Genomic DNA, 27,807 nt, shown 5'->3' on the forward strand with positions numbered 1-27,807 from the left:
TTTCTAGTTCTTTTAATTGTGATGTTAGGGTGTCAATTTTGGATCTTTCCTGCTTTCTCTTGTGGGCATTTAGTGCTATAAATTTCCCTCTACACACTGCTTTGAATGCGTCCCAGAGATTGTGGTATGTTGTGTCTTTGTTCTCGTTGGTTTCAAAGAACATCTTCATTTCTGCCTTCATTTCGTTATGTACCCAGTAGTCATTCAGGAGCAGGTTGTTCAGTTTCCATGTAGTTGAGCGGCTTTGAGTGAGATTCTTAATCCTGAGTTCTAGTTTGATTGCACTGTGGTCTGAGAGATAGTTTGTTATAATTTCTGTTCTTTTACATTTGCTGAGGAGAGCTTTACTTCCAAGTATGTGGTCAATTTTGGAATAGGTGTGGTGTGGTGCTGAAAAAAATGTATGTTCTGTTGATTTGGGGTGGAGAGTTCTGTAGATGTCTATTAGGTCCACTTGGTGCAGAGCTGAGTTCAATTCCTGGGTATCCTTGTTGACTTTCTGTCTCGTTGATCTGTCTAATGTTGACAGTGGGGTGTTAAAGTCTCCCATTATTAATGTGTGGGAGTCTAAGTCTCTTTGTAGGTCACTCAGGACTTGCTTTATGAATCTGGGTGCTCCTGTATTGGGTGCATATATATTTAGGATAGTTAGCTCCTCTTGTTGAATTGATCCCTTCACCATTATGTAATGGCCTTCTTTGTCTCTTTTGATCTTTGTTGGTTTAAAGTCTGTTTTATCAGAGACTAGGATTGCAACCCCTGCCTTTTTTTGTTTTCCATTTGCTTGGTAGATCTTCCTCCATCCTTTCATTTTGAGCCTATGTGTGTCTCTGCACGTGAGATGGGTTTCCTAAATACAGCACACTGATGGGTCTTGACTCTTTATCCAACTTGCCAGTTTGTGTCTTTTAATTGGAGCATTTAGTCCATTTACATTTAAAGTTAATATTGTTATGTGTGAATTTGATCCTGTCATTATGATGTTAGCTGGTGATTTTGCTCGTTAGTTGATGCAGTTTCTTCCTAGTCTCGGTGGTCTTTACATTTTGGCATGATTTTGCAGCGGCTGGTACCGGTTGTTCCTTTCCATGTTTAGCGCTTCCTTCAGGAGCTCTTTTAGGGCAGGCCTGGTGGTGACAAAATCTCTCAGCATTTGCTTGTCTGTAAAGTATTTTATTTCTCCTTCACTTAGGAAGCTTAGTTTGGCTGGATATGAAATTCTGGGTTGAAAATTCTTTTCTTTAAGAATGTTGAATATTGGCCCCCACTCTCTTCTGGCTTGTAGGGTTTCTGCTGAGAGATCTGCTGTTAGTCTGATGGGCTTCCCTTTGAGGGTAACCCGACCTTTCTCTCTGGCTGCCCTTAACATTTTTTCCTTCATTTCAACTTTGGTGAATCTGACAATTATGTTTCTTGGAGTTGCTCTTCTCGAGGAGTATCTTTGTGGCGTTCTCTGTATTTCCTGAATCTGAACGTTGGCCTGCCTTGCTAGATTGGGGAAGTTCTCCTGGATAATATCCTGCAGAGTGTTTTCCAACTTGGTTCCATTCTCCCCATCACTTTCAGGTACACCAATCAGACGTAGATTTGGTCTTTTCACATAGTCCCATATTTCTTGGAGGCTTTGCTCATTTCTTTTTATTCTTTTTTCTCTAAACTTCCCTTCTCGCTTCATTTCATTCATTTCATCCTCCATCGCTGATACCCTTTCTTCCAGTTGATTGCATTGGCTCCTGAGGCTTCTGCATTCTTCACGTAGTTCTCGAGCCTTGGTTTTCAGCTCCATCAGCTCCTTTAAGCACTTCTCTGTATTGGTTATTCTAGTTATACATTCTTCTAAATTTTTTTCAAAGTTTTCAACTTCTTTGCCTTTGGTTTGAATGTCCTCCCGTAGCTCAGAGTAATTTGATCGTCTGAAGCCTTATTCTCTCAGCTCGTCAAAGTCATTCTCCATCCAGCTTTGTTCCGTTGCTGGTGAGGAACTGAGTTCCTTTGGAGGAGGAGAGGCGCTCTGCGTTTTAGAGTTTCCAGTTTTTGTGTTCTGTTTTTTCCCCATCTTTGTGGTTTTATCTACTTTTGGTCTTTGATGATGGTGATGTACAGATGGGTTTTTGGTGTGGATGTCCTTTCTGTTTGTTAGTTTTCCTTCTAACAGACAGGACCCTCAGCTGCAGGTCTGTTGGAATACCCTGCCGTGTGAGGTGTCAGTGTGTCCCTGTTGGGGGTTGCCTCCCAGTTAGGCTGCTCAGGGGTCAGGGGTCAGGGACCCACTTGAGGAGGCAGTCTGCCCGTTCTCAGATCTCCAGCTGCGTGCTGGGAGAACCACTGCTCTCTTCAAAGCTGTCAGACAGGGACATTTAAGTCTGCAGAGGTTACTGCTGTCTTTTTGTTTGTCTGTGCCTTGCCCCCAGAGGTGGAGCCTACAGAGGCAGGCAGGCCTCCTTGAGCTGTGGTGGGCTCCACCCAGTTGGAGCTTCCCGGCTGCTTTGTTTACCTAATCAAGCCTGGGCAATGGCGGGCGCCCCTCCCCCAGCCTCGCTGCCGCCTTGCAGTTTGATCTCAGACTGCTGTGCTAGCAATCAGTGAGACTCCGTGGGCGTAGGACCCTCCGAGCCAGGTGAGGGATATAGTCTCGTGGTGCGCCGTTTTTTAAGCCGGTCTGAAAAGCGCAATATTCGGGTGGGAGTGACCCGATTTTCCAGGTGCGTCCGTCACCCCTTTCTTTGACTCGGAAAGGGAACTACCTGACCCCTTGTGCTTCCCAGGTGAGGCAATGCCTCGCCCTGCTTCGGCTCGCGCACGGTGCGCGCACCCACTGGCCTGCGCCCACTGTCTGGCACTCCCTAGTGAGATGAACCCGGTACCTCAGATGGAAATGCAGAAATCACCGGTCTTCTGCGTCGCTCACGCTGGGAGCTGTAGACCGGAGCTGTTCCTATTCGGCCATCTTGGCTCCTCCCCACCCCCCCCCCATATTTTCTTTATCCAGTCTACTGTTGATGGGCACCTAGGTTGACTCTATGTCTTTGCTATTGTGAATAGTGCTGCAATGAACATGTGAGTGCAGGCATCTTTTTGGTAGAACAATTTATTTTCCTTTGGGTATATACCCAGTAATGGGATTGCTGGGTCAAATGGTAGTTCTAGTTTTAGTTTTTTGAGAAATCTCCAAACTGCTTTCCGCAGGGGCTGAACAATTTACATCCCCACTAACCATATATAAGTGTTTATTTTTCTCCACAGCCTCACCAGCATCTGTTGTTTTTTTACTTTTTAATAATAGCCATTCTGACTGGTATGAGATGGTATCTCATTGTGGTTTTCATTTGCATTTCCCTGATGATTAGTGATGTTCAGCATTTTTTCCGTGTTTGTTAGCCACTTGAATGTCTTCTTTTGAGAAGTGTCTGTTATATTCTTTGCTCACTTTTCAATGGGATTATTTGGTTTTTGCTTGTTGATTTGTTTATGTTCCTTATAGATTTTGGATATTAGTTCGAAATCTCTAGACTAATACATCTTTGTCAGATGCATAGTTTGCAAGTATTTTTTTCTTTCTATAGGTTTTTTATTCTGTTGATAGTCTCTTTGGGTGTGCAGAAGCTCTTTAGCTTAATTAGGTCCCATCTGTCAATTTTTATTTTTGTTGCAATTGCTGTTGAGGACTCAGTCAAAATTCTTTGCCTAGGCCAATTTCCAGAAGGGTATTTCCTAGGTTTTCTTCTGGTGCTTTTTATAGTTTGAGAGGTCTTGCATTTAAATATTTAATCCATCTTGAGGTAATTTGTTTATATGGTGAGAGGGAGAGGTGCAGTTTTATTCTTCTGCATTTGGTTAGCCAGTTTTTCCAGAACCATTTATTGAATAGGAAGTCCTTTCTCCATTGCTTTTGTTGACTTTGTCAAAGATCAGTTGGTTGTAGGTACGCTGCTTTATTTCTGGGCTCTCTATTATGTTCCATTGGTCTATATGTCTATTTTTGTACCAGTATCATGCTGTTTTTGTTATTATAGCCTTCTAGTATAGTTTGAAGTTGGGTAAGGTGATGCTTCTGGCTTTGTTCTTTTTGCTTAAGATTGCTTTGGCTATTCAGGCTCTTTTTTGGTACCATATAAATTTTAGAACAGTTTCTTCTAATTCTGTGGAAAATGACATTGGTAATTTGATAGGAATAGTATAGAATCTATAGATTGCTTTGGCCAGTATAGACATTTCAACGATGTTGATTCTTCCAATCCATGAACATGGAATATTTTTCCATTTATTTGGGTCATCTCTGATTTCTTTCAGCAGTATTTTGTAGTTCTCCTTGTAGAGATCTTTCATCTCCTTAGTTAGATGTATTCCTAGGTATTTTATTTTTGTGTGTGGTTACTGTAAATGAGATTGTGTTCCTGATTTGGCTCTTAGCTTGAACATTGTTGGTGCATAGAAATGCTATGATTTTTTGTGAATTTTATATCTGGAAACTCTACTGAAGTCATTTATCAGGTCAAGGAGCCTTTTGGCAGAGTCGTTAGGGTTTTATAAGTATAGAGTCATATCGTCAGTGAAGAAAGATAATTTAACTTCCTCTTTTCCTATTTGGATGCCCTTTATTTCTTTCTCTTGCCTGATTGCTGTGGATAGGACTTTTATGTTGAATAGGAGTGGTTAGAGTGGGCATTTCTGTCTTGTTCCAATTCTTAAGGGGAATGCTTCCAGTTTTTGCCCATTTAGCGTGATATTGGCTGTGGGTTTGTCATAGATGGCTCTTATTATTTTGAGGTATGTTCCTTTGGTGCCTAGTTTGTTGAGGGTTTTTTTTTTTTTGTCATGAAATGATGTTAAATTTTATCAAAAGCTTATTCTACGTCTATTGAGATGATCATGTCTGTTTTGTTTTTAATGCTGCTTATGTGGTGAATCACACTTACTGATTTGAGTATGTTGAACCAAATTTGCACCCCAGGAATAAAGCCCATTTGATCATGGTGAATTAATTTTATGGTGTGCTGCTGGATTCAGTTTGCTAGTATTTGTAATGATTTGTATTCGCTTCCTATAGATGAGGAAACTGAACCTGAGAGGTTTAAGTTACCTTCTAAATTTCCATCATTACTGGTGGATCCCAGGTCTATTTGACTTCAGAGCTTATCTTCCTTCCAGGACCTCATGATTGATGTTAACTCTTTTCTTACTTCTCTCTGGCTAAATGAAGATCATCAAGAGCAGAGGTTTTGTCCTGTTTTCATTCCTTACTCATCTTTGCATCCCCAATAATGGAACTGGATAAGACTGTGCTGTGAAAAATTGTGGTTAAATGTATAATCATAGACTGAGGTGTGGAAAAAGGAAGGGAGATTTATTGAATACCAGTTAACTTGTTTAATTTCATTTGATAAAATGCATAATATTTTAGACTATTAGAAATGGCCTATTATTTAAAATATTATTACTGGTTAATGTAGTGTATTAAGAAACAGCTTCAATACAATTAATGCCTTTGTTCTTAACACCAGTTTAGAAAAAGCATCATAGCGTGTGCTATCTTTTTTTTTTTTTTTTTGAGACAGAGTCTCACTCTGTCGCCCAGGTTGGAGTGCAGTGGCACAATCTTGGCTCACTGCAATCTCCGCCTCCCGGGTTCAAACAATTCTCCTGCCTCAGGCTCCCGAGTAACTGTGACTACAGATGCGTGGCACAATGCCTGGCTAATTTTTTATAACTGTGAGCTATTTTACACAATTCTATAGAATCAAAAAACCACTTGAAATAGAGTCATAAACTTATGATGTCTGAAAACCAAGGAAATGCTTATTTTTTCCAGGAATATTTCAATAATGTTCAATATCATTGTGATATTAACTACCACTACAAAACTCCACAGTAATATCTGGGATAAACAAAGGATTGAAAGTGTCCATAAAAAGGTTATCATTACAGAGAAGAAATGATCCAAGAGAAATAAAGCGTATGTTCACATAAAAACTTGTACACAAATATCCATAGCACCATTATTCCTAGTGCCCCAAAGTGGAAATGACCAAATGTCTATTGGCTGATGAATGAATAAACAAATGTGATACATTTTATATAATGGAAGATTATTCAGCCATAAAAGGGAGTGAAGTACTGGTACATGCTACAACCTAGATGAACTTTGAAAAGTTTATGCTAAGTGGAAGAATTCAGTAACAAAAGATCACAAATTATGTGATTCTATTAATATTAAATGTCCAGAATAACAAATCTGTAGAGACAGAAAATAAATCAGGGGTTTTCTTAGGGCTGGGATGAATGAGGGGCTTGGGGATGACAGCTAAAGGGTGAGGGGGTTTCTTTTTGAGGTGATAAAATGTTCTAAAATTCATTGTGGTGATAGTTGCATAACTTTGTGATATACTAAAAACCAAAAGATTGTACACTTTAAATGAGTGAATTTTATGGTATGTGAATTACATTTCAATAAAGTTGTTACTGAAAATAAAATACTTTAAAAAACACTATAGGTAGATAGAGATATTTGTCCAAAGAAACAAGATACTACAAATGTAGCTATTGCTATTTCAGTCTCTTCTCCCTCTCAGAGATAAGTAATTTTCTGAGGTTGATATATTTAATAAATATATTTCTTCCTTAGATTTTTATTATCTTTATTTTGTTTACTCAATTTTTCCGTTTTCATCTTGTTCATTTGGACTCTTAACTCATTAGCTTTTTCCCTTTCTTCTTATCTAATAATATATGAAAGTACCACTATACATTTCCCTCTAAGTACACTGTCTGTCTCAGCTTCATCTGTAGTTTGGACGTGCATAGTCATTGTCATTTAGTTCTAAATAGTTTCTTATTATCTCATGATTTTCATCTGAGCCTCAATATTATTCAAAAGTATGTTTTCTGAAAAAGTTTCTAAGTGAATGAGGTAGTTGGTTATCAATCAAATGAAGTTGGTTACCACTTTAATTATTTCTAATTTTATTAAATTATTTCTAATTTATTGAGTTTGGGTCAGAAATGTGCTGTGTGTGAATCAACATTTGCTTTATGACCTAATACATGGTATAAACAGAAATTTGTCTTGTGACCAGGTAGCATGTGGTCATTTTATAAGTTTCCATGTATGCTTGAAAAGAAAGTATTTAGTTGTTAACATTATATATATATATTCTACATATTCTATCATCTATCTATCTATCTATCTATCTATCTGTCTGTCTATCTATCCACCCACCCATCCATCCCATCTATCTCCATTAATACATTGCTCAAATCTTTAACACTCTTACTAAATTTTGGACTGCTTTGTCTATCAGTTGCCAAGTGAGATATATTAAAAATCTACCACAAATATGGATTTAGACATTTTTTTCCTTTTAAATCTGCTGAATTTTGAATTACATATTTTAAGGCTATACTGTTAGGTGTGTACAAGTTCAGGATTATTTTATCTCCTCAGTTAATTGTTCCTTTTATCAGTATGACTCTTTAATCTCAATAATGTTTTTGTTTTAAAGTCTATTTTATCCGATATTAATATAATATAATCACTCTTTTGATATTTCCTCTTCCTCCATCACTTTACTTTCAACATTTCTTTGTCATTACATTTTAGTTGGATCTCTTATATATAGAAAATAACTAGATTTTTTAAACTGAAATTTTCTGTCAAATGGGAAATTTAGTCCATTTACACTTATTGTGATTGTCAACATAGTTTCATTTATTTCTACTATCTTTTGTGTGTGTCTGTATTTGTAGTTATCTTGGTTTTCCTTTGCATCCCAATTTCTTCTTTCCTATATCCTGTTAGAATTGGTTGAGTGTTCTTTATCCCTCCCTCTGCTCTCACTCTTCTGGTTAGGAAGTTATACATCTTATTTCTATTATTTTAGTAAGTACTGCTATTTTTTTAAACCTTTAATTTTGAAATAATTATGGATTCATAGTAGGTTGCAAATAAATGTATAGGGGGTTCCCAGGCATATTTCCTCTAACTGCCCTCCCTAAATGTTTACATCTTACACAACTACAGTAAAATATCAAAACCAAGAAACTAGCATTGGTAAATACCTTATTTAGATTTCACCAATTATATATGAATCCATTTGTGTGTGTGTGTGTGTGTGTAACCACTGCCACAATCACAATATGCAGCTGTACCATCACCATAAGACTCCCTTGTATTACCCCTTTATAGATATATCCTCTTTCCCTCACCATTCCTAACCCCTACCAACCACAATCCAATCCATTCTCCATTTCTATGTTATTTCAAAAATATTGTTACATACCTAGAATCTAGAAGTATGTGTACTTTTGAAGTTGCCTTTTTTCACTAAGCATAATTTCCCTGAGTCTCATCTAAGCTGTTGGGTCATTCCTTCTCATTGCTGAGTAGTATTCCATGGTATGGATATGCCACAGTTTGTTTAATTATTCACTCATTGAATGACTTTTGAGTAGTTTCCAGTTTGGGGCTGTTTTGAACAAAGCTTCTATGAACATTCGTGTACAAATTCTACATGAAAATAAATCTTCATTTTCTGGGATAAATGCCCGAAAGTGTAATTGCTGGTTTGTGTGGTAAGTCCATTTTTAGTTTTGAAAGGAACTGCCAAACTATTTTTCAGAGTTGTACAATTTTACTTTCCCATCAGCAATATATGAGTGATCCAGTTTCTCCACTAATTTATCTGCATTCTTGACATAAATTGTAAAGTTAATCAATATTTCCAGCCTCCTGAGCATTATAAAAGCTTCCATTTGTTTTAACTACAATCTTTCTTCTGTCCTATCTCATATGTTGCTGACTAGTGTATCAGTTCTACCTTGTATTTATATCCTCAAACTAGTCATGATTATCATTATTTTTTAACCATTTTATTTTTTAGAGAAGTTTTAGGTTCACAGCAAAATTGAGAGGAAGGTACAGATTTCCTATTTTCTCCCTGCTGCCACACATGCACAGCCTTTCCCATTCTCACGAATCAAGAGTAATACATTTGTTACATTTCATGAGCCTACATTGAAACATCGTCATCACCCAAAGTTCATAGTTTACATTAGGGTTCACTGTTAGTTTTTTATGCTCTATTGGTTTTGGTAAATGTACAATGACATGTATCCACCATTATAATATCATACAGAATAGTTTCACTGCCCTAAAAATCCTCTGTGCTCGCCTATTCATCCCTTCCTACCCACAACCCCTAGCAACCACTATCTTTTTACTGTCTCTATAGTTTTGTCTTTTCTAAAATATTATATAGTTGGAATCATATAGTATGTAGCCTTTTCAGATTCACTTTTTTTGCTTAGTAATATGCATTCCAACTTCTTCTATGTCTTTTCATGGCTTGATAATATTCCATTATCTGGATGTACCACAGTTTATCTATTCAGTTACTGAAGGACACCTTGGTTGCTTCCAAATTTTGGTAATTATGAACAAAGCTGCTATAAACATCCATGTGCAGGCTTTTGTGCAGACCTATGTTTTCAGTGCCTGTGGGTAAATACCAAGGTTGCTGAATTGCCTGGTAAGAGAATGTTTAGTTTTGTAAGAAACTGCCAAGCTGTCTTCCAAAGTGGCTATACCTGCATTCCCACTAGCAATGAATAAGAGTTCCTGGTCATTATTATTGTTCCATACAGTCAATACTTGCCTTACTTATCCATGTTTACCCATTTCTTTCTTTCTTTTTTTTTTCTTTTCTTTTCTTTTCTTTTTTTTTTTTTTTTTGAGACAGTCTCACTCTGTTGCTCAGGCTGAAGTGCAGTTGCGCGATCTTGGCTCACTGCAACCTCCACCTCCCAGGCTCAACCGATTCTCCTGCCTTAGCCTCCTGAGTAGCTGGAACTAGTGCATGCCACCATGCTTGGCTAATTTTTGTATTCTTAGTAGAGACGGGGTTTCACCCTGTTGGCCAGGCTGGTCTTGAACTCCTGACCTGAAGTGATCTGCTCGCCTTGGCCTCCCAAAGTGCTGGGATTACAGGCGTGAGCCAGTATACCCAGCCCATGTTTACCCATTTCTTGCTCACCACTGTTCTTATTTTAAATAACAGCTCTATTGAGATATAATTTACATTCCATAATGTTCAGCCTCTTAAAGTGTACAACTCAATAGTTTTTAATATACTCATATAGTTGTGCAGCCATCACTGCGATCTAATTTCAGAATATTTTCATCATCTGGGCGGACACAGTGGCTCATGCCTGTAATTGCAGGACTTTGGGAGGCTGTGGTGGGTGGATCACTTGAGGTCAGGAGTTCCAGACCAGCCTGGCCAACATGATGAAACTCTGTCTCTACTATTAATAAAAAATACAAAAAATTAGCTGGGCATGGTGGCACATGTCTATAGTCCCAGCTACTTGGGAGGCTGAGATGGGAGAATCGCTTGAACCTGGGAAGCAGAGGTTGCAGTGAGCTGAGGTCGCACCATTGCACTCCAGCCTGGGCAACAGAGTGAGAATCTGTCTCAAAAAAACCCAAAAAAGAATATTTTCATCACCTCAAAAAGAAACTCCATAGCCATTAGCAGTCATTTCCCATTCCCTCCTCCCCACAGTCCATGGCAGCCATCAATTTACATTCTGTCTGTATGAATTTGCCTATTCTGGACATTTTATATAAATGGACTCATACAGTATGTGGCCTTTTATGCCTGGTTTCTTTTACTTAGCATAATGTTTTCAAGACTCATCACATTGTAGCATGTACAAGTATGTATCACCTCTAGAGCATGTACTATTTCTTTTTATGGCTATGTAGTATTCCATTGCATGAACATACTACATTTTATTTATCCATTCATCAGTTGATAGATATTTGGGTTGTTTTCATGTTTTGGATATTATGTTCTTGCATCTTATTTTTTTTCTTCTGGCTTCAGTGTCCTTATTCCTGAAGAAAACTTTAGTAGCTCTTTCAATAAAATTCTTTGAATTGCAAACTCTCTGTCACTCTGCAAATATCTTCATCTTTCCTCTTGAGTAGAGAAGTAGAGGCTGACAGTAATTTTACTCAGCACTTTGATGTTATTATTCTCTTGACTTCTGGCCCTTATTGTTGTTGTTGATAAGTAGGTTGTTAGTCTAATTGTTGCTCCTTTGTAGGCAATCTGTTATTTTGCTCAGAATGCTTTTAAGATTTTCTTTATCATGGTTTTTTTTGTTTGTTTTGTTTTTGCAATTTTACTACAATTTCTGTATATGTGATTTAGGTTTTGTTTGGGACTCATGCTTCCTCAATTTGAGGATTCATGTCTTCACTAATTCTGTTAAGATCTCCACCATTATCCCTTTAAATGTCATCTACCCTTTGTTCTCTCTTTCTTCTCCATATGGAACTCCTCTTATACATTAGGTCCTTTCATTCTAACCCCTTGTTTCCTAAGATCTCTTCTATATTTTCTAACTCTTTATCCCTTTGTACTGAATTCTGCATAATTTCCTTAGATCCATCTTCCAGTTTACCTTTCCTGACTTCCCTCTTCTGAATTGAGTCTTACATATTTCTATCAGGACATGTATTATACAATACTGCAATTAATTTTTACAAGGCCATTTCTCCACTAGACTATAAGCTCCTTGAAGGCAGAGCTGTGACTTACACACCAACTCATCTTTTAAACCCTAATGACTAGTATAGACCTGGCACAGAGACATTGTTTATTAAATACCATTTGAACTAAACTATTGGATCAAATATAAACTGTCTAGAAATAGGACATTTTGACCTTTGGCACTAGAAGGATCTCAGTGAGTAACTATTTTATAATAACCGAGGTTTGAATATACCAAACACGCAGTTTCTGTGAGAGCAAAATTTGTCCCAGAGTTCAGATTTCAACAATTAAAAGTGTAGTAAAAAGCTACTTGCTGACTTTTAAAATCTAGTGAATTTGAATTATACTAAAGAAACAAGAAACATATTGGTATAAAGCAGCTGTCAGAAAGTTTCCTGATAATCCTCTGTATAAACTGATACATCTTATTCTATATTTTTTCTGAAATTTTGTCTAATTATTCAAGGTTGATTGCATGCTTATTAAATTTATTTAATACATTTCTTTGAATGGTAGTAACACAGTAAATCCTCATTAACTCCCCTAATTATTGGGGAGGAAAATTTCAAATTTGCAATGCTTTTAAAAGATGGTGGTTTGATTACCTTCAAAGACATACAGTAACTTGAGGTAACCATTACTAAATACTGCTTCCAATTACAAGCTCTGGTAAAGGTACTTTAATGACTACAAATTCCTGCAATCAGAAGTATCATTTGCATACATTGAGCAGGCCCTTAGAAACTTCCCATTACATTAGATTAAAAATGTCTAGTTTACATCATTACTTATTCAGCACATTATCTCTTTTTCTAACATTTTAGAATTAATGGAAGTTTAAATATCTCTCTCTTTCTCTTGTTTTCTCTTTCTTCTACTCCCCCACTTCCCTGTCCTTTCACTGGTCAGGGAAGAGAACAGAGCCAGAGAAGGAAAGTGTCTTATGCAAAGTCACACAGCTAGATAGCAGCCAAATTTTGAGCCCAAGGCACCCAGGTCAAGTCTGAATCACTATTTATCTGTAGAATGCAATAGATAACCTTTTGGCTAGTCAATGTCAATGTACCACAATTTTTTAATTAGCAGAATTTGTTTCTTTTTCTCAATACAAATGAAATAAAGCAATGACAATAGTTAGGAGGAAAGGTTGTTCCACATCTTAATAATGTAGTTATAAGTAGAGGCCAGAAACACAGGAAGATGCCTTTAATTAATGTCTGCAGTGCTCACTGTTGTCACCACTGCAGCGTAATTTCTGGCTTTTCCAGGATGTCTGGGCAAATACGTGGTGGCAGCCACAGCATACAATTTATATAGAATGAGGTTCAAAATAGCAGCATTGATAAGTATTCAGATATTGTAATTGTATTTGGAATAACAATTTTCTATCCTACTTTTATTAGCCAGAATGATCTTTAGATATTTCAAATTGACCTGTAGTACTGTGTTATTGACCTGTAATCCATTGTGGAGCGAAAGCAGTGATTTGGCCGTATGGAGACAGGATATGGTAATACAGGGGTGTGTGGAATTGGTGATCTGTCCCAGCTCTGGCTTTGAACTCAACCATATTCCTGGCTCTGTCTTCAAAACATAAATTCAAAATCAGATCCCAGTGGAGCTAGTACATGGCAGAAAAGCACCACAGATTCTGAGCTCATTTTGAACACAGTAATGGTTGTATGCAACCCACAACTGGAATAATGCTTTGTATGCAACTCACAACTGGAATAATGCTATCTCTTGTTCCTGGCAATAAAACATGCATGAACTGGAAATGAGATCTAGTGTCTTGTATCAGCAATAGTACAGATTGAGTGATTTAGGTCAACTAATTACTGCAGAAATGACCGTAATGGCCTGTACACACCAGGGGACGTGTCTGAGACATGGGTGTTCAGCTCACCCCATTTCATGGTGAACTCTTAGGAATGAGCTGGAGTTGTTTTGCATTTGTACCCAGTAGACAGGTAGGCACATGATATATCTCCAGGACAGTTAGGACAGGACAAGAAGACATCCAAACTCTTAGAGATACATCTTTAAGCATTTAGGGGTAAAGATTTATAACATGTGCCTCTGACTTTCAAATAGTCCATTACTATATATATATATATATATATAGAGAGAGAGAGAGAGAGAGAGAGAGAGAGAGAAAGAGAAAGTGAGAGAAACAAATATTTCACAATGTTAACAACTGGTGAATCTCCAGGTGAGGGACATATGGTATTTATTGTACTACTCTTTTTTACTTTTCTATAGGTTTAAAATTTTCCAAGCTAAAAAATTTTAAATACACCCTCCTTTGCAGGCTCAGTGAAATTAAGGAGAAGATGGATTTATTTAAAAATAGAGTTAAGAGGAGATGATAACAAGAGAAGAAATGAAAAGGAAGCTGGCAGAACCAAGAAAAGATGTTAAGGAGAAAAATAAAACCATTGCGCAACTGAAGACCGCATGTAGGCACTGCTTGAGAAAAACACACTATGTAGAGGGAAAGGACATGAAATGAAAGTGATTAGAGAGAAGAGGAGACATGTAGGGGACAGACAACTTCAGCAAGCTCACATCAGGATGTTATCCATTCAGTCATGCATCCATTTGGTATTCATTCAGCAACTGCTAAATGTTAGGTCCTATGTCAGGAATCAAGGATGCAAAGTACCCCCAAGAAGCTCAGAAGGAGTAGAAGGATGTTACCAGATGCTGGGAAGGGTACTGGGGTAGGGGGCGGTGAGGTGGGGATGGTTAATGGGTACAAAAAAACAGGAAGAATGAGTAAGATCAACTATTTGATAGCACAACAGGGTGACTACAGCCAATAATAACTTAAATGTGCCTTTAAAAATAACTAAAAGAGTATAATTGGATTGTTTGTAATGCAATTATAAAAGCCTGAGGGGATGGATTCCCCATTCTCCATGACGTGATTATTAAACATTGCATGCCTGTATCAAGACATCTCATGTACCCCATAAATATGTGTACCTAATAGGTACCCACAAAAATTAAAAATTAAAAAATTTTAAAAGGGAAGCTGAGAAGAAGTAGAGAAAGCAACCACTAACAAGCAGAGCACAGCCTGTTCAGTCTCTAATAGAGGTGTGCTCCGCAAAACCCCAGGGAATAGAGAAGACAGAGTACAAATCTGTCTAGGGTAGGGACTGTACTTGTTTGCTGTGGCCGTTGTACCAAATTACCACAAAACATGGTGGCTTAACATAACACAATTTATTCTCTCACAGTTCTGGAGGCTAGAAGTCCAAATTCAACTTCATTGGGCTGAAATCAAAGAGTCAGGAGGATACCTGTGATGGCATTTAGGCCCACCTGAGTGAGCCAGGACACTCTCTCCATCTCAAGATCCTTACTTGAATCACATCTGCAAAGCCCTCTTTCTGCCAGGCAAGGTAACATTCAAAGAAGACTTTGGGATCTAGATGCAGATATCTTTTGCTGGGGGATCTTTGTTCAGCCTACTCCAGGGATGGAGTTAGGGAAGCCTCGCAGGGTGATATCTCACCAGGGTGAGTGCATTCCGGCAAAGGGCAGGGCAAGTACAGGGGCCCAAGGTGCAGCAAACAAGGGGCCCTGCAGGCCTGAAAGCAGAGGACTGCAGTATAGCTGGTCTGGAGACGCAAGCAGGAGACGTTTTGTGCCACGGATCCGTAGGCGGTGCTAAGACACAAAGAACTCAAAGAACACAAAGACACAAACTAGAGAAGGATAAGTCCAGATTTGGCTTTTGGAAGACTCATCCTAGCTGCAGTGTGGAGGATGGACTGGCAAGGAGACCAGGGAACAGGAAGACCAAGCAGGAGATAGATCTAGGAGTTCAGACAAGAAGTAGGGGCAATGAGGATAGTTAATTAAAACAGGGTCCTAAAGAAACAATACCAGCTGGGCGTGGTGGCACGCACCAGTAGTCCCAGCTATTCAGGAGGCTGAGGTGGGAAGATCACTTCAGCCCAGCAGTTTGAGGCTGCAGTGAGCTATGATTGTACCACTGCATCCAGCCTGGGCAACAGAGTGAGACCCTGTCTCTAAAAACAAAAAAGAAAAGAAAAAAGAAACAATATTCATAGCAGCAAACATTGGAGACAACCTGAACTACGGTAATGCTTTTTAGATTACTGGGTGGGTTGTGCTATTTTTACCACTAATCTCCTTTGTTCTTGTAGATAATTGAGTTGTCTGCAATACTAACACAAACCGAGTTAAAACTATAATCCTATATGTGAAAAAGAAGAAAGAAAAATTTTCAGTCAGGAGCAGATTTTTAATTTGTTATCTTGGTTATTGTATGCTATTGGGTTGTTGTGTCCCTATCCTGAGAAAGCTGTACAACACCAGATCCAAATCGGGTTATTTACAAGCCAACATAAAGGCTCAGGGTTACATAACACAGTACATCATTGCTATTCTACAAGCTGTTTCATGCCAATTTTTAATCAACCTTAAAGCCTAGGCAGAAAACCCCAACATATTGCCTTCCCATGCAATTAAGAACGATTACATTTGTCTTTTACTAGGGAACACATTTATTTATATAATTGTACATTCTTTGTTTTTAAAAACAAAATTTCATTAAAAATAAGCCTGAGTTTTACTAAGAAGCCACCAGGTTTTTTCATTTCTGAGAAATATAAGTCTCAGCAGAGCAAATTTATGGAAAAAGCAATACATTTAATAACACACCATTTGAGGGCTTTTAACACTTTGTCAAATGGAGAGCAACAATAGTCAAGAAAAGGTGAGATTCCAGTTAAGGAAGTCTTAAACTTGGTTCTATTACAAAACAGCTTAATCCTGTATAATATTGGGGAGGAAATTTTTGAAACAAAAACAGACATGCTGAACACAAAGAATGCCACTGTCTATGTCCAGGTCAATATAGGGCCTTATAATTTTCATGTTTTACAACATGTTTATTATAATAGTTTTAACAACCCATAATCCTTTGTTTCCAAAGAAGCAGGATTGCAGGCCACCTTTTGCAGGCCCAGCCCAGGTTTGGAACAAGGCTTCCTCTGCAAAAGCTGGATGCTGTGAGCTCTGTCAGCTGCAATGCTCTACCCCACACCTGCCTGGGTTTCCGGAGTGCATACTCTATTTGGGAGCAATGCCTGCCTTGAACTCCAACAGTATTTTGTCAGCATCTTTCCCCAAAGACTAAACTCTACAGCCTATATCAAGTATCAGCCACTGGGTGAGTTTCTGCCTTGATATGGGGAGGGATTGTGATGATGTTGCCACTCACTCACTGATCTCTGCCAGAGACTCCTGAGGCCCTCACCACCCACCAGATTATACCTTTCTGAAATCGAGGCAGACAATCAAGTTCAAGTGTGCTATACCCCTTAGACATTGTGACTTGGGCTCTTCACAACCTCTAAAGGGCCAATCCTCACAGCCAGGCTAATTTCCTCATCCCCAAGCCCACTATTCCTGGCAAAAGCCTCACATCCCACTGACATAGCAGCCAGGTCCCAACACACCTCATGGTCAATGCTCATATGACACCCACACGATTCACTGATGGCAATTGTCATTTGGGTCGAACTGCCCATTTCTCTACCATTGTGACTCCAGCGGCCACATCCAAATGTATATCACAATGTTTCCTCTTCTGCTTTGGCTCTCTTATTCACAATCACAAAACAGTACCATGTTAGTTCTGGAAGTTTAATGTAAATAGCTCACCAGGTTATATAAGGAGGGTGACTTCTAACCACTCTTTCAAATGTTTTTCAAGTATTTCTAAGGCATTCTCTCTCTCTCTCTCTCTCTCTCTCTCTCTCACACACACACACACACACATACACACACAATGTATATTACAAAAAATGCAGCTACTTTTTGAGGTCATAGTCCATGTTTTCTGACTCTTTGGTAATACTGCCTTATACAGAAGGCCTCTCTGCTTACGGTTTTTCTTGAATGGAATGTTGGTTACATTTTGGACCCTCATTGATTCACTGACCCAGCCTAATGTGGGCTGTGATAAGAGGGAACACAATGCAGACAGCCCCCAAAACAGCCCTGGAACGATCAGAGCCCTGCAAGTCCAGAGGCTGAAGAGGAAATAAAGACCCCCAGAATTCACAGGATTCACCTCAAACTTGAATGAGATATTCACAATGCTAACATGACCCCTAGGACTCTATACAGCATTATATCTGCACACCATAACCTAAGTCAGCTAAATGCACTAAACTTGTCCTACCTACTGAAGAGGTGTTTGTTGATAAGAAATTGCCAAGCAAGAAGCAAGATAGAGACCAAGCAGAGGACACTACCTTTGCCATTTATTCCCTTTAATTTTTCTATCAGTAGGAATAAGTAGAGGCCTTTCTAGAATTCCTTGGGGGCAAGGAGAAATATATTTAGAACTTGGAAATAGTCACTGCTTAGGGATGATACTTTTGAAAATATTTCAGAAATTAAACCTGTACTGGTCAGGTCCCACCAACAAAGACAAGGCAGAGTAAGTGGGTTATTCTGGGGAGCTGCTCATGTGAGCCAGGACACAGAAATGAAAGGTCCTGGGTGAGCTGGGAGTGGTGTTAGTCCAAGGGTGTCCCATGAAGACAAAAATCCATAGGAGGAGGACTTGAGCCCACCTGTGGGGACATTGCTGTTGGGGCATACAGTGCCCTTTCTCTTGGTTACAGGACTCCTATTTCAGGTGGGTGTCCAGTCCTTCTCAAGGGTGCCCATGTGCTTTGGGAACACTAAGCCTGGTAACTCCAGCCTTGGCGACTGGTATGAGACAGGACATGGTCTTAACATCATCCAATCAGACTAAAGCCCATGTTTTTTCATTAGTGGTTGAGAAAGTCAAGCTCTTTCTTCCAGAGGGGTGAAAGGAAGTATGTACCCTAGAGGGGCAAGCCTGCTAAAAGTGGAACCAACAACCCTGAAGAACAAAAGTTGAAAATGAGAGTGAGGAACTGAGGATTCACCATATTTTTAAAGCCCCCCTGGATGGAGGCTTGACTGAACCTAGAGTTCTTCTGGCCTTTTACATCATCCAAATGGATTACTTTCTTTTCTTATTTAAGTCAGTTAAAGTTAGTTTCTTTCTTTCTTTTTTTTTTGTAACTTGCAACCTAAAGCCTCTTAACTTACAAAGCATTCATGGTAGGGAAGCCGAGTTCAAAGACCAGAAGAGAGACTGACTCCTCTTGCAAGCTAAAGAAATCAGGTCAATAGTCCAAGTTCCTGAAGGAGGAAACAATTTGAGAGTTGCAAAGAAGGTGAAGTGGGGTCAAGTGATGAAATGGTTTAAATGTATCCCCCAAAGTTCATGTGTTGGAAACTTAATCTCCAATGCAACAGTATTGAAGGTGTGACCTTTATGAGGTGATGAGGTCATGAGGGCTGTGCCTTCATGAGTGGATTAATGTCTTTGTTTCTGGGGTAGGTTTCTTATAAAAGCAACTTTGGCCCTCTCTTGCTTTCTCTTGCACATTCTTTCACCATGTGATGCCTTCCCTCATGTTATGACACAGCAAGAAGGCCCTTACCAGATGCAGCCCCTGGACCTTGGACTTCTCAGCCTCCAGAACCATGAGCCAAATAAACTTCTATTCTTTATCAATTACCCAGTCTGTGGTATACTATTATAGCAGCTCAAAAAAGACTAAGCTGATTTAGGGAACCAGTGCTGAGGCCACAGGCAAGCAGCCAGACACTCATTTTATGCAGACCTGGTATGACCTGCCAAGCTCCGGGTGGGTCTCTGAAGAAGTCATGTTGGGGCAAATGCAATCTTCAGTGAGGCATGGAGCTCATAACTAAATATATGTTAGCCCATATTTACATTAGGGATCAGTCAGCACCTCCTGATATGTGCCAAAGATGGCAAGATACCTTGTTGAGGCTAGGCATGGTGGCTCATACCTGTAATCCCAGCACTTTGGGAGGCCGAGACAGGTGGATCACCTGAGGTCAGGAGTTTGAGACCAGCCTGGCCAACATGGTGAAACCCTGTCTCTACTAAAAATACAAAAATTATCTGGGCGTGGTGGTACACGCCTGTAGTCCCAGCTACTCAGGAGGCTGCGGCAGGAGAATCACTTGAACCCAGGAGGCAGAGGTTGCAGCGAGCTGAGATCATACAAGTGCAACTGCACTCCAGCCTGAGTGACAGAGTGAGACTGTCAAAAAACAAAACAAAACAAAAACAAACAAACACGTTGAGACTGACCAAGGGCTGGGAAAGTGACATGGTGAGGCAAATGTGTAGTGTGTACATCCTGAGAGCTATATGGAGGGGCAGTAGAGTGCTGTCTGTCAGGCCTCATGCAATTAGGATGCTTTGGTGGGCCATGACAGACTGGGTGAAGAGATTTGACTTTATGTAAAATGTAAGTGTATTGGAACATAGGATGGGGAAGGGGGTAGTTAACAGAAGTTATAAATGGAATAGAGGACTATCGGTCTTTCAGGAAAAAAAAACAAGCTAAAATAAATGGCACAAAGTCTTATGTTAACACTAAATGAGCTTTCCTAGGCTGGGGTGGTGGTCCTACTGGTTGGTTAAACTACAGTCAGGGTCTAATGATGACACTATTGCCACCAAACACCTCTATCAGCTGTTCCCAGTGCTACACGCACCACCTTTCTAACCTAGAAGTCTGGAAAGTGGCTGAAGACATGGGAAGAATCTCTGCCTTAGTACTTCGAGATATCAAGTGCTCCAAGAAAATGACTCTCATTAGGAAGTGTTCTGAAATGTGACTGAAAGGGAGGCAAACATCAAAGAGCGTGAGGAAGGCACTAGATGCAGAGAAATAGTGGTTATGGTTTAAAGAAAGCAAAGTTACATTAAATAACTGACATAATTTTTCTTATTTCCATTTGCAATGAGCTGAGTCCAAAAATTACTGATTATTCGATATATATTTTAATGACATGTCCTATAATATAGGTTGATTGCAATGTAATAATAGCTAGTGTTTATTGGGTACTTGCTATGTGTCTGGCATTTTGCTAACTATTTGACATGCATTATCTTATTTTGTGCCTACAACAACTCTATAAGGTACATATGTATTATTATTATTTCCATTTATATAGAGAAAGCCGAGAAATGGAGAAATTGAGAAACTTGGCAACACATCCAGTAAAGAGCTGAAGCTTTTATAACAGCACAATACAGGAACAAAAAGGATAGCTTTGGGGAATGCCAGCCTTTCCAAGGTAAGTTATCAAATGCCAGTGTGAACAATCATCAACACTGGAAAAAGAAATTGTTTAATTCTCATAAGCTAACAAAATGAATATGACATACCATTTCCCATGCTACCTAGGTGAAGCATGCAAGTTGAATAGTCATAGCAATGCTAGTATTATTTTTTATTTTTTATTTTATATATATATATTTTAATTATTATACTTTAAGTTTTAGTGTACATGTGCACATTGTGCAGGTTAGTTACATATGTATACATGTGCCATGCTGGTGTGCTGCACCCACTAAGTTGTCATCTAGCATTAGGTATATCTCCCAGTGCTATCCCCCCCCTCCCCCCACCCCACAATAGTCCCCAGAGTGTGATATTCCCCTTCCTGTGTCCATGTGATCTCATTGTTCAATTCCCACCTATGAGTGAGAATATGCGGTGTTTGGTTTTTTGTTCTTGCAATAGTTTACTGAGAATGATGATTTCCAATTTCATCCATGTCCCTACAAAGGACATGAACTCATCATTTTTTATGGCTGCATAGTATTCCATGGTGTATATGTGCCACATTTTCTTAATCCAGTCTATCATTGTTGGACATTTGGGTTGGTTCCAAGTCTTTGCTATCGTGAATAATGCCGCAATAAACATACGTGTGCATGTGTCTTTATAGCAGCATGATTTATAGTCCTTTGGGTATATACCCAGTAATGGGATGGCTGGGTCAAATGGTATTTCTAGTTCTAGATCCCTGAGGAATTGCCACACTGACTTCCACAATGGTTGAACTAGTTTACAGTCCCACCAACAGTGTAAAAGTGTTCCTATTTCTCCACATCCTCTCCAGCACCTGTTGTTTCCTGACTTTTTAATGATTGCCATTCTAACTGGTGTGAGATGGTATCTCATTGTGGTATTACATAGACAACCGTGAAGATAATTATTTTGATGAGTAAATTACTACAATAAATTGTCATACGGAAAATATCCAGATCAAGAATAGAAATTGGGTCCCCACACAAACCCTCCCTTTCCCTCCTCCCATCACAACCCTCTCTCTTCCCCAGAGGAATCGCTGGCCTGACTTTGTGGCAATCACTTTCTTGCTTTTCCTTATAGCTTTATCACCCAAGTGTGTGCTCCCAAATACTATAGTAAATGGTGTCTTTTTCTGCTGTGTCTTTTAGGTCTATTTTAATCTATAGGTCATCCAACTATCCATTTTTTCCACTTTTTTCCTCATAAAAATGATTTTTTAAGAAACCCTAAATACTATAGTAAATGGTGTCTTTTTCTGCTGTGTCTTTTAGGTCTATTTTAATCTATAGGTCATCCAACTATCCATTTTTTCCCTTTTTTTTCCTCATAGAAATGATTTTTTAAGAAACCAGGCCATGTATGCTGTAAGCTGGCAGTTTCCCATAGCCTGGATTCAGCTGATTGCATCAATGCGAATATTATAACTATGTAGTATGACTCAAGCCATAAGGAGGGTATCAGGTAGATTTAAATGCAAATATCTGGTCTGCCACATATACAAGTATATTAAAACTCAGTTCCTCTAACAAGGGCCCCGGGGACTTATTTATTGATTTACAAAAGTTTTGAACAGTTGCTTTGAGGTAATCTCTTAATCTCTTTCTTCCTCCCTCTTCCTTCTTCTTGCTTTTTTTTTTTTCTTTTTAAGGGACAGCATTGTTCTATGTTGCCCAGGCTGGTCTTGAACTCTTGGGCTCAAGAGATCCTCCTGTCTCAGCCTCCTGAGTAGCTGGGACTACAGGCACGAGCTACCATGCTTGGCTTCTTGCTGCCCTATACATACATCTCCTAGAAAATCTGATAAAGGAAAAAATGTCACATTGGATACATAAGGAAGGGAACAAAATCAAGTACAAACAAAACAAAATAGAAAAAGGATTTTTCTTTGGAAGGAAATGGAAAGGACCAGCAAGCAACCTCTACTCAGCCCTTTGATTATTTGAAAGTTTTGCACTATTCTTTCTTTAAGGGATAGTCATATGCAGCTACTAGCAGAAAAGAGATAGATGGTAGCAAAGCAAAATTAATAAAAGGGTAATATAAAACTCAGCATGATTTTTCTCAAGTCCAGCAAGACAGAAGCCTTAATCATTTTCCCCTCGCATGGACTCTTACCACATTGTTTTCAAGCCTTAGTTTCTAACAATGGCCTTCAGGCATGGAATAAAAGTAGTTTTGCAGTTAAACCCACTTGCTGTAAGATCTTGGGGCAAGTTATTTAACACAAGTGTCCTTACATGAGCAGTGAGGATAACACATACCTTACGAGGTTGAGGGGGGCTCAAATGAGATAACAGCTATAAAGTGTCACATAGTAAATGCATAACAAATGTCAGTCTCCTCACTGTCCTCCTCCCTGCCAAGTTGTATCAATTTTCCCTTAAATATGTTGACTTTAAAATCCAAGCCATTGAAAATCAAAAGTTCAAAGAAAGGGCATAAAAAATCCTGAAGTTTCATCTCACCCTATGCAGAATAAACCTTTCTGACTATGTCCTTGTGAATTTAGACATTTAACAATATGCATAAACTTAAAGAACCAACAACAAAATCCTCCTTCTCATTATTTCCCACATTTTCCCTCTTCTGTCCATTCTCTCTACAAACTTTGCTGGTTTGGCTCTTATTTATTCAACCACATAACATGAGGGAAGCTGGAGATCTTTTGGTCCAACTTTAATTTTTACCAATAAGGAAACTGACGTCCATAGAAATTAAGTGACTTGTCCAAGTATGCTAGTTAACAGCAGAGGTGACAGACTCTAGCACTGGTTGCAAATTAAATGCCTATGTTTTGAAATTTCACATGGACCCCATAAATATGTACAAGTATTATGTATCCATAAAAATTAAAAAATCTTAAAAAATGCATATGGGGGTCAGTAGGTAAAAGAAAAGAGAACCAAGAGAGCTGCAGCGGGGAGCACAGCTTGCTTTAAACATGAGATCCAGCTCAGTGATCATGTGGGGGAAAAGGCCCGGCATTGCTGGAACTCCTAATATTTAAAAAGATGATGGAAACTTGAAATTTTATATTTAATCTTCTCATTTTTAAGTGTTGGCAATGTATTGAAGACTTTGAAGCCTCTCTGCTGGTCAAACAAGATGTATCTGTAGGCTGGATTTAGTCCACAGCTGGCCAGTTTGAAAACTGAATCCTGCTAGCCTTAATTTACATTTTTTAAAATTTAATTTGCTTTGATTCCTGCACTCCCGCTCAAAAAAATCTTCAATGGCTCCCCACTGTCTGCAAGGTAAAGTCCAAACTTTGTCACCAGTCCTTCAAAGCAACCCATGACTATATCCAAGACCCCAAACCATATTTCTACCTTATAGTCAGTCTCCATCTTCCACCGCAACCAGAATGATACTTGAATTGTACTCTAGGAAGGAAAATATTCAGAAAGGCACCAGTCCTGGCCATGAGGGCTGCTTCTGGGTCCCTAAGCTTTTTCCTTTCCTGCAGTGCCCTACACTGTGCATGCCTATCAATGAAACCCTGTCCATCATTAACCGTCCAGCTCAAATACCACCTCTCCACAAAACATCCCTGATGGCCCAGCCAAATGCCCCTTTGCTCTGAATTTCCATGGGACTTTACATCACTCACATGACACTTACAACATACTGCCTTGTTTTGGCATTACCTACATAGCTCATTTTCCCAAACACCTAATAATATTCACAGAAGGAAGAGTTTGGGTTTTGCACTATATTGAATATCTCTGCAGTGCTTTGTACATAGCATGGAGCTCAATAAACATCTTGGGAACATTATCCTTCTCTACTGAAAACTTGTGGATCAAACATAAAGTGCCTTTTGTTTACCTGGCACAACTCCATCACTTCTATACTTCTATAGGCCAGGCTTTTCACCAAGCACACAGCGTCTGAGTAGTGCAAAGGGCAAAGACTTCACTTCCCTGCTCCTAAGACATCTTCCCCCACTGAACTACTACTTTTGAGTTGCTTTGAGGTTTCTTCCTCCAGAAGCACTCACACCTTTGTCTTAGACAACATTGATTCTAAGTGGCCACTGTTAAACATCTATTACATGAAAGCATTCCAGGGAAGTTTGTCTTTTTCTATGTAGTAAGGTTAATTGATCAGATTTGATGATAATCACTTTGGAAGGGATAAAGGGACAGAGAACTAGGCTATCAGCCAACACGCACTGTGCAAATATTTTAGTTGTGATAAAACCAATGGAGGCAAGCAAATAAGCATCATTAAGCTGTGGCTAGTTAGCAACCAACATTCATTTTGATTGTGGGAGTGACACATTTATATCTCACACTTTGTTTTTCTGGAGCCACACCCATTTTCAGCCATTTCTATTCAGTGTCAAAAAAGACAAGAAAAATTAGACTCAATTTTATTTTTACTGGCCTGGACAACACCAGAGGCACTCAATAAAATGCTTCTCGAGTAAACTTTTTAAAAATTAATTTTTACTTTTGCTTAACACAAATGCAATTACTGAAAAGATAAAATACCACCGTCTTATAAGAGGGCCTAAATTTGCACAATAATGAGAAAACTTGATACGGTTTTATCTCAAACCAGCAGTTTAGATGTCAGCTCAGTAATTTCAATTAGCACATTCTGGATACATCCTTTCTAACCTGTACAAATACACACTGTCAAAGGCAAATTAAGCCTTGCAAACAGTATTTATTTGCCTCGCATTTATGTCACATGATAATCTGTGTTTGGATATCAGACAGCCAAGACAATCAAGAATTCCAGGAAATGTCAAAGAAAACTAATGACTACAGAGGTTTCCACTGTGAAAACAATGTCCTGTTTTTGGATGATCACATCTGCTAACCCTCTATTTTTTTTTTTTTAATCAAGAGGGGATAGATAACTCATTCTTAAACTTATATTGGGAATGCTTCTAATAAAAGAATAATATAATAGATAGACTCAAGTTCCCATAAAAATGATGCTTTTCTTTGTAATTCCTGTGGGTAGAAGAAAGGAGAAATGGGGTTGGATTACAAACATTGATCAAGAGGCTCTGAGTACCCTCATTTTTCCTATTTTTATATCTTTTATGATGAAATGACTTAAAGCAATACTCTCCCCTCTTGAAAACTAATAAAGTGAACATGCTTATTTATCTTACTTATTCTTTATACAAATATATTCTCTTCTGCATTCAGAAATTAATATTTAAAACACTTCAGGCATAAAAGGAATCCAGATCTTTGATAATTGGTTAAACTCTCCGATTTAGAACAACAGCAACAAATATTTTCTGATTATATTGTTGCAAAAATAAAAGTATCCATGGTTTTGTTAAAGAACAAGAACAAAGTAACACATTTAATGAAAACAGGAGGAAGCCTGGAATCCACCGTGATAAAACTCAGTTGCAATATGAACGCTGCTAGAGGAAGGGCTGGCCAGAACTCTTCCTCATCTTAAACCAAGCCAAAAATAAATGGGCGGCTCCAAGTCCCTTTGATTTTGTTAAATGTATATTTCCAGTGTAAACTGGCGTTGTTTAAGTTAACAAAGTTTTCCCAAAGGGCCGGTGGGAAAGAATGAGAGTCCTGCAAATGCAACCTGAGAAAATGTGTTCCTCGCACGGAAATGGAAGAGCTGTGTTGAGATACCAGGGACACACGCAGGGCATCTGCGCGAGGTGACATGAGGCTGCCCTTAATGAGTTTTCTGCTTCTGACAACAGGGTGTCACTTTTTTTCTTTTCTTTTAACTGTAAAAGGATCCTGGGGTGAAAATGAGTGGAGAATTGCCCCCACACTCCTAGATTCCTTCCGGGAGAAGAGGGCGGACGCAGGCTGCGGAGGCGGGATCGGGACCCGGAGGTCCCAGGAACGGGTGGCTGAGGTCAAGGCCGAAGACCTGGGCGCCCACTCCCAGTGCCGGGTGCCCGGGAGAGGAAGACTGGGCGGACCCCCGCGCTCCCGGATGAGGCGGACTTAGGTCAATGCGGGAAACATCGCATGTCAGCTCTTCCCACTCGGAGAGGCCGGGTGTCTTCCTGAGAGCTGGCAGGAAAGCGGCCGAGGCGCAGAGGCGCCCGGAGCCAGCCGCCCCGGCCGCGTCCCCACCGGGCTGCGGTGGCTGCGGGGCGGCCCTTACCTGGTTCCTGCGGTACCAGTCACCCGAGAGGGAGCCGTTGCCGGCGCCTGGTGCCCCGTACGTGAAATTCAGTGACAGCTCGTCCAGGGCGGCCGAGGCGGCGTCCCCGGGGTCCGCGGGCGCCAACACTGCCATGAGGTCTCGCTCCCGGCGCTCGGGCTCCGGCTCGGGCTGCGGCCGCCTCCCCGCCCTGTTGCACCGCGAGGAGGCCGCGCCCGGGCCGCGCCGCAGCCACTTCCTGCTCGGTGCCCGGGCGAGGCGGGCGCGCCGAGGCCACCTGGCTCCCGCCCCCGCGCGGCCGTAGGTGCTCCCAGCCTGGCCGGGCGCTGCCTCCTCTCCTCCTCCGGTGCGAGGTGTCCGCGGGGAGCCCGGCGGTCTGCGGCCTCCCGGGGCCGCCCGGCTCGCACCGCGCTCTCCTTCCGCTGGGCCAGTGTCTGCATCCTCGGGGCCGCACTGCCCAAGGGGGCAATCCCCGCGGCCGTCCGCAACAGGTCCCCGCGCCTGTCGGGGCCAGAATCAGATCATCTCCGATGTAAACATTTGTCCAAGTCAATGGAAGAGGAGGAGACACTGACTAACCCAAAGCAGCTATCATCTCCCATCTCTACCTGGCAATTCCAGTCCTCTATCACATATGTAGTGTTTCTCACCGATATTTTAAAAATTGATTGCATATGAAAAAGTCATGAGTTCCCAGAAATATTGTAAGCAATATGAGAAAAAAAGATCCGAGCGATTGAATCTCAGTGCCAGTGCTTGATAGATCTTTAGTAAATATTCCTTGAATGAGGAATGTGGTAGCCATAGGACCCCAGTGTGCGATGACTGGATTGGGTTTTCTTCAGATGGGACCAGGTGGAATTGCTGAAAAGTTGCCAGCTACTGTATATGTGAATTTAGGATGA

The 27,807-nt window shown here is 40.0% G+C and overlaps 1 protein-coding gene across 4 annotated transcripts in view; it reads right to left on the reverse strand.

The window, feature by feature from the left end:
• NIPAL2 (NIPA like domain containing 2) overlaps positions 1-27,329 on the reverse strand; it is a 112,238-nt gene extending 84,909 nt beyond the window's left edge. For all 4 annotated transcript variants that reach the window (XM_034966407.3, XM_034966409.3, XM_034966408.3 and 1 more), the window contains exon 1: positions 26,903-27,329. In XM_034966407.3, the coding sequence (XP_034822298.2) occupies positions 26,903-27,037 (135 nt within the window). In that variant the 5' untranslated portion in view covers positions 27,038-27,329. The remainder of the gene's footprint in view (positions 1-26,902) is intronic.
• Between the last annotated feature and the right edge of the window lie 478 nt (positions 27,330-27,807).

The sequence above is a fragment of the Pan paniscus genome, chromosome 7, assembly GCF_029289425.2.
Source record: "Pan paniscus chromosome 7, NHGRI_mPanPan1-v2.0_pri, whole genome shotgun sequence".
Classification (NCBI taxonomy): domain Eukaryota; kingdom Metazoa; phylum Chordata; class Mammalia; order Primates; family Hominidae; genus Pan; species Pan paniscus.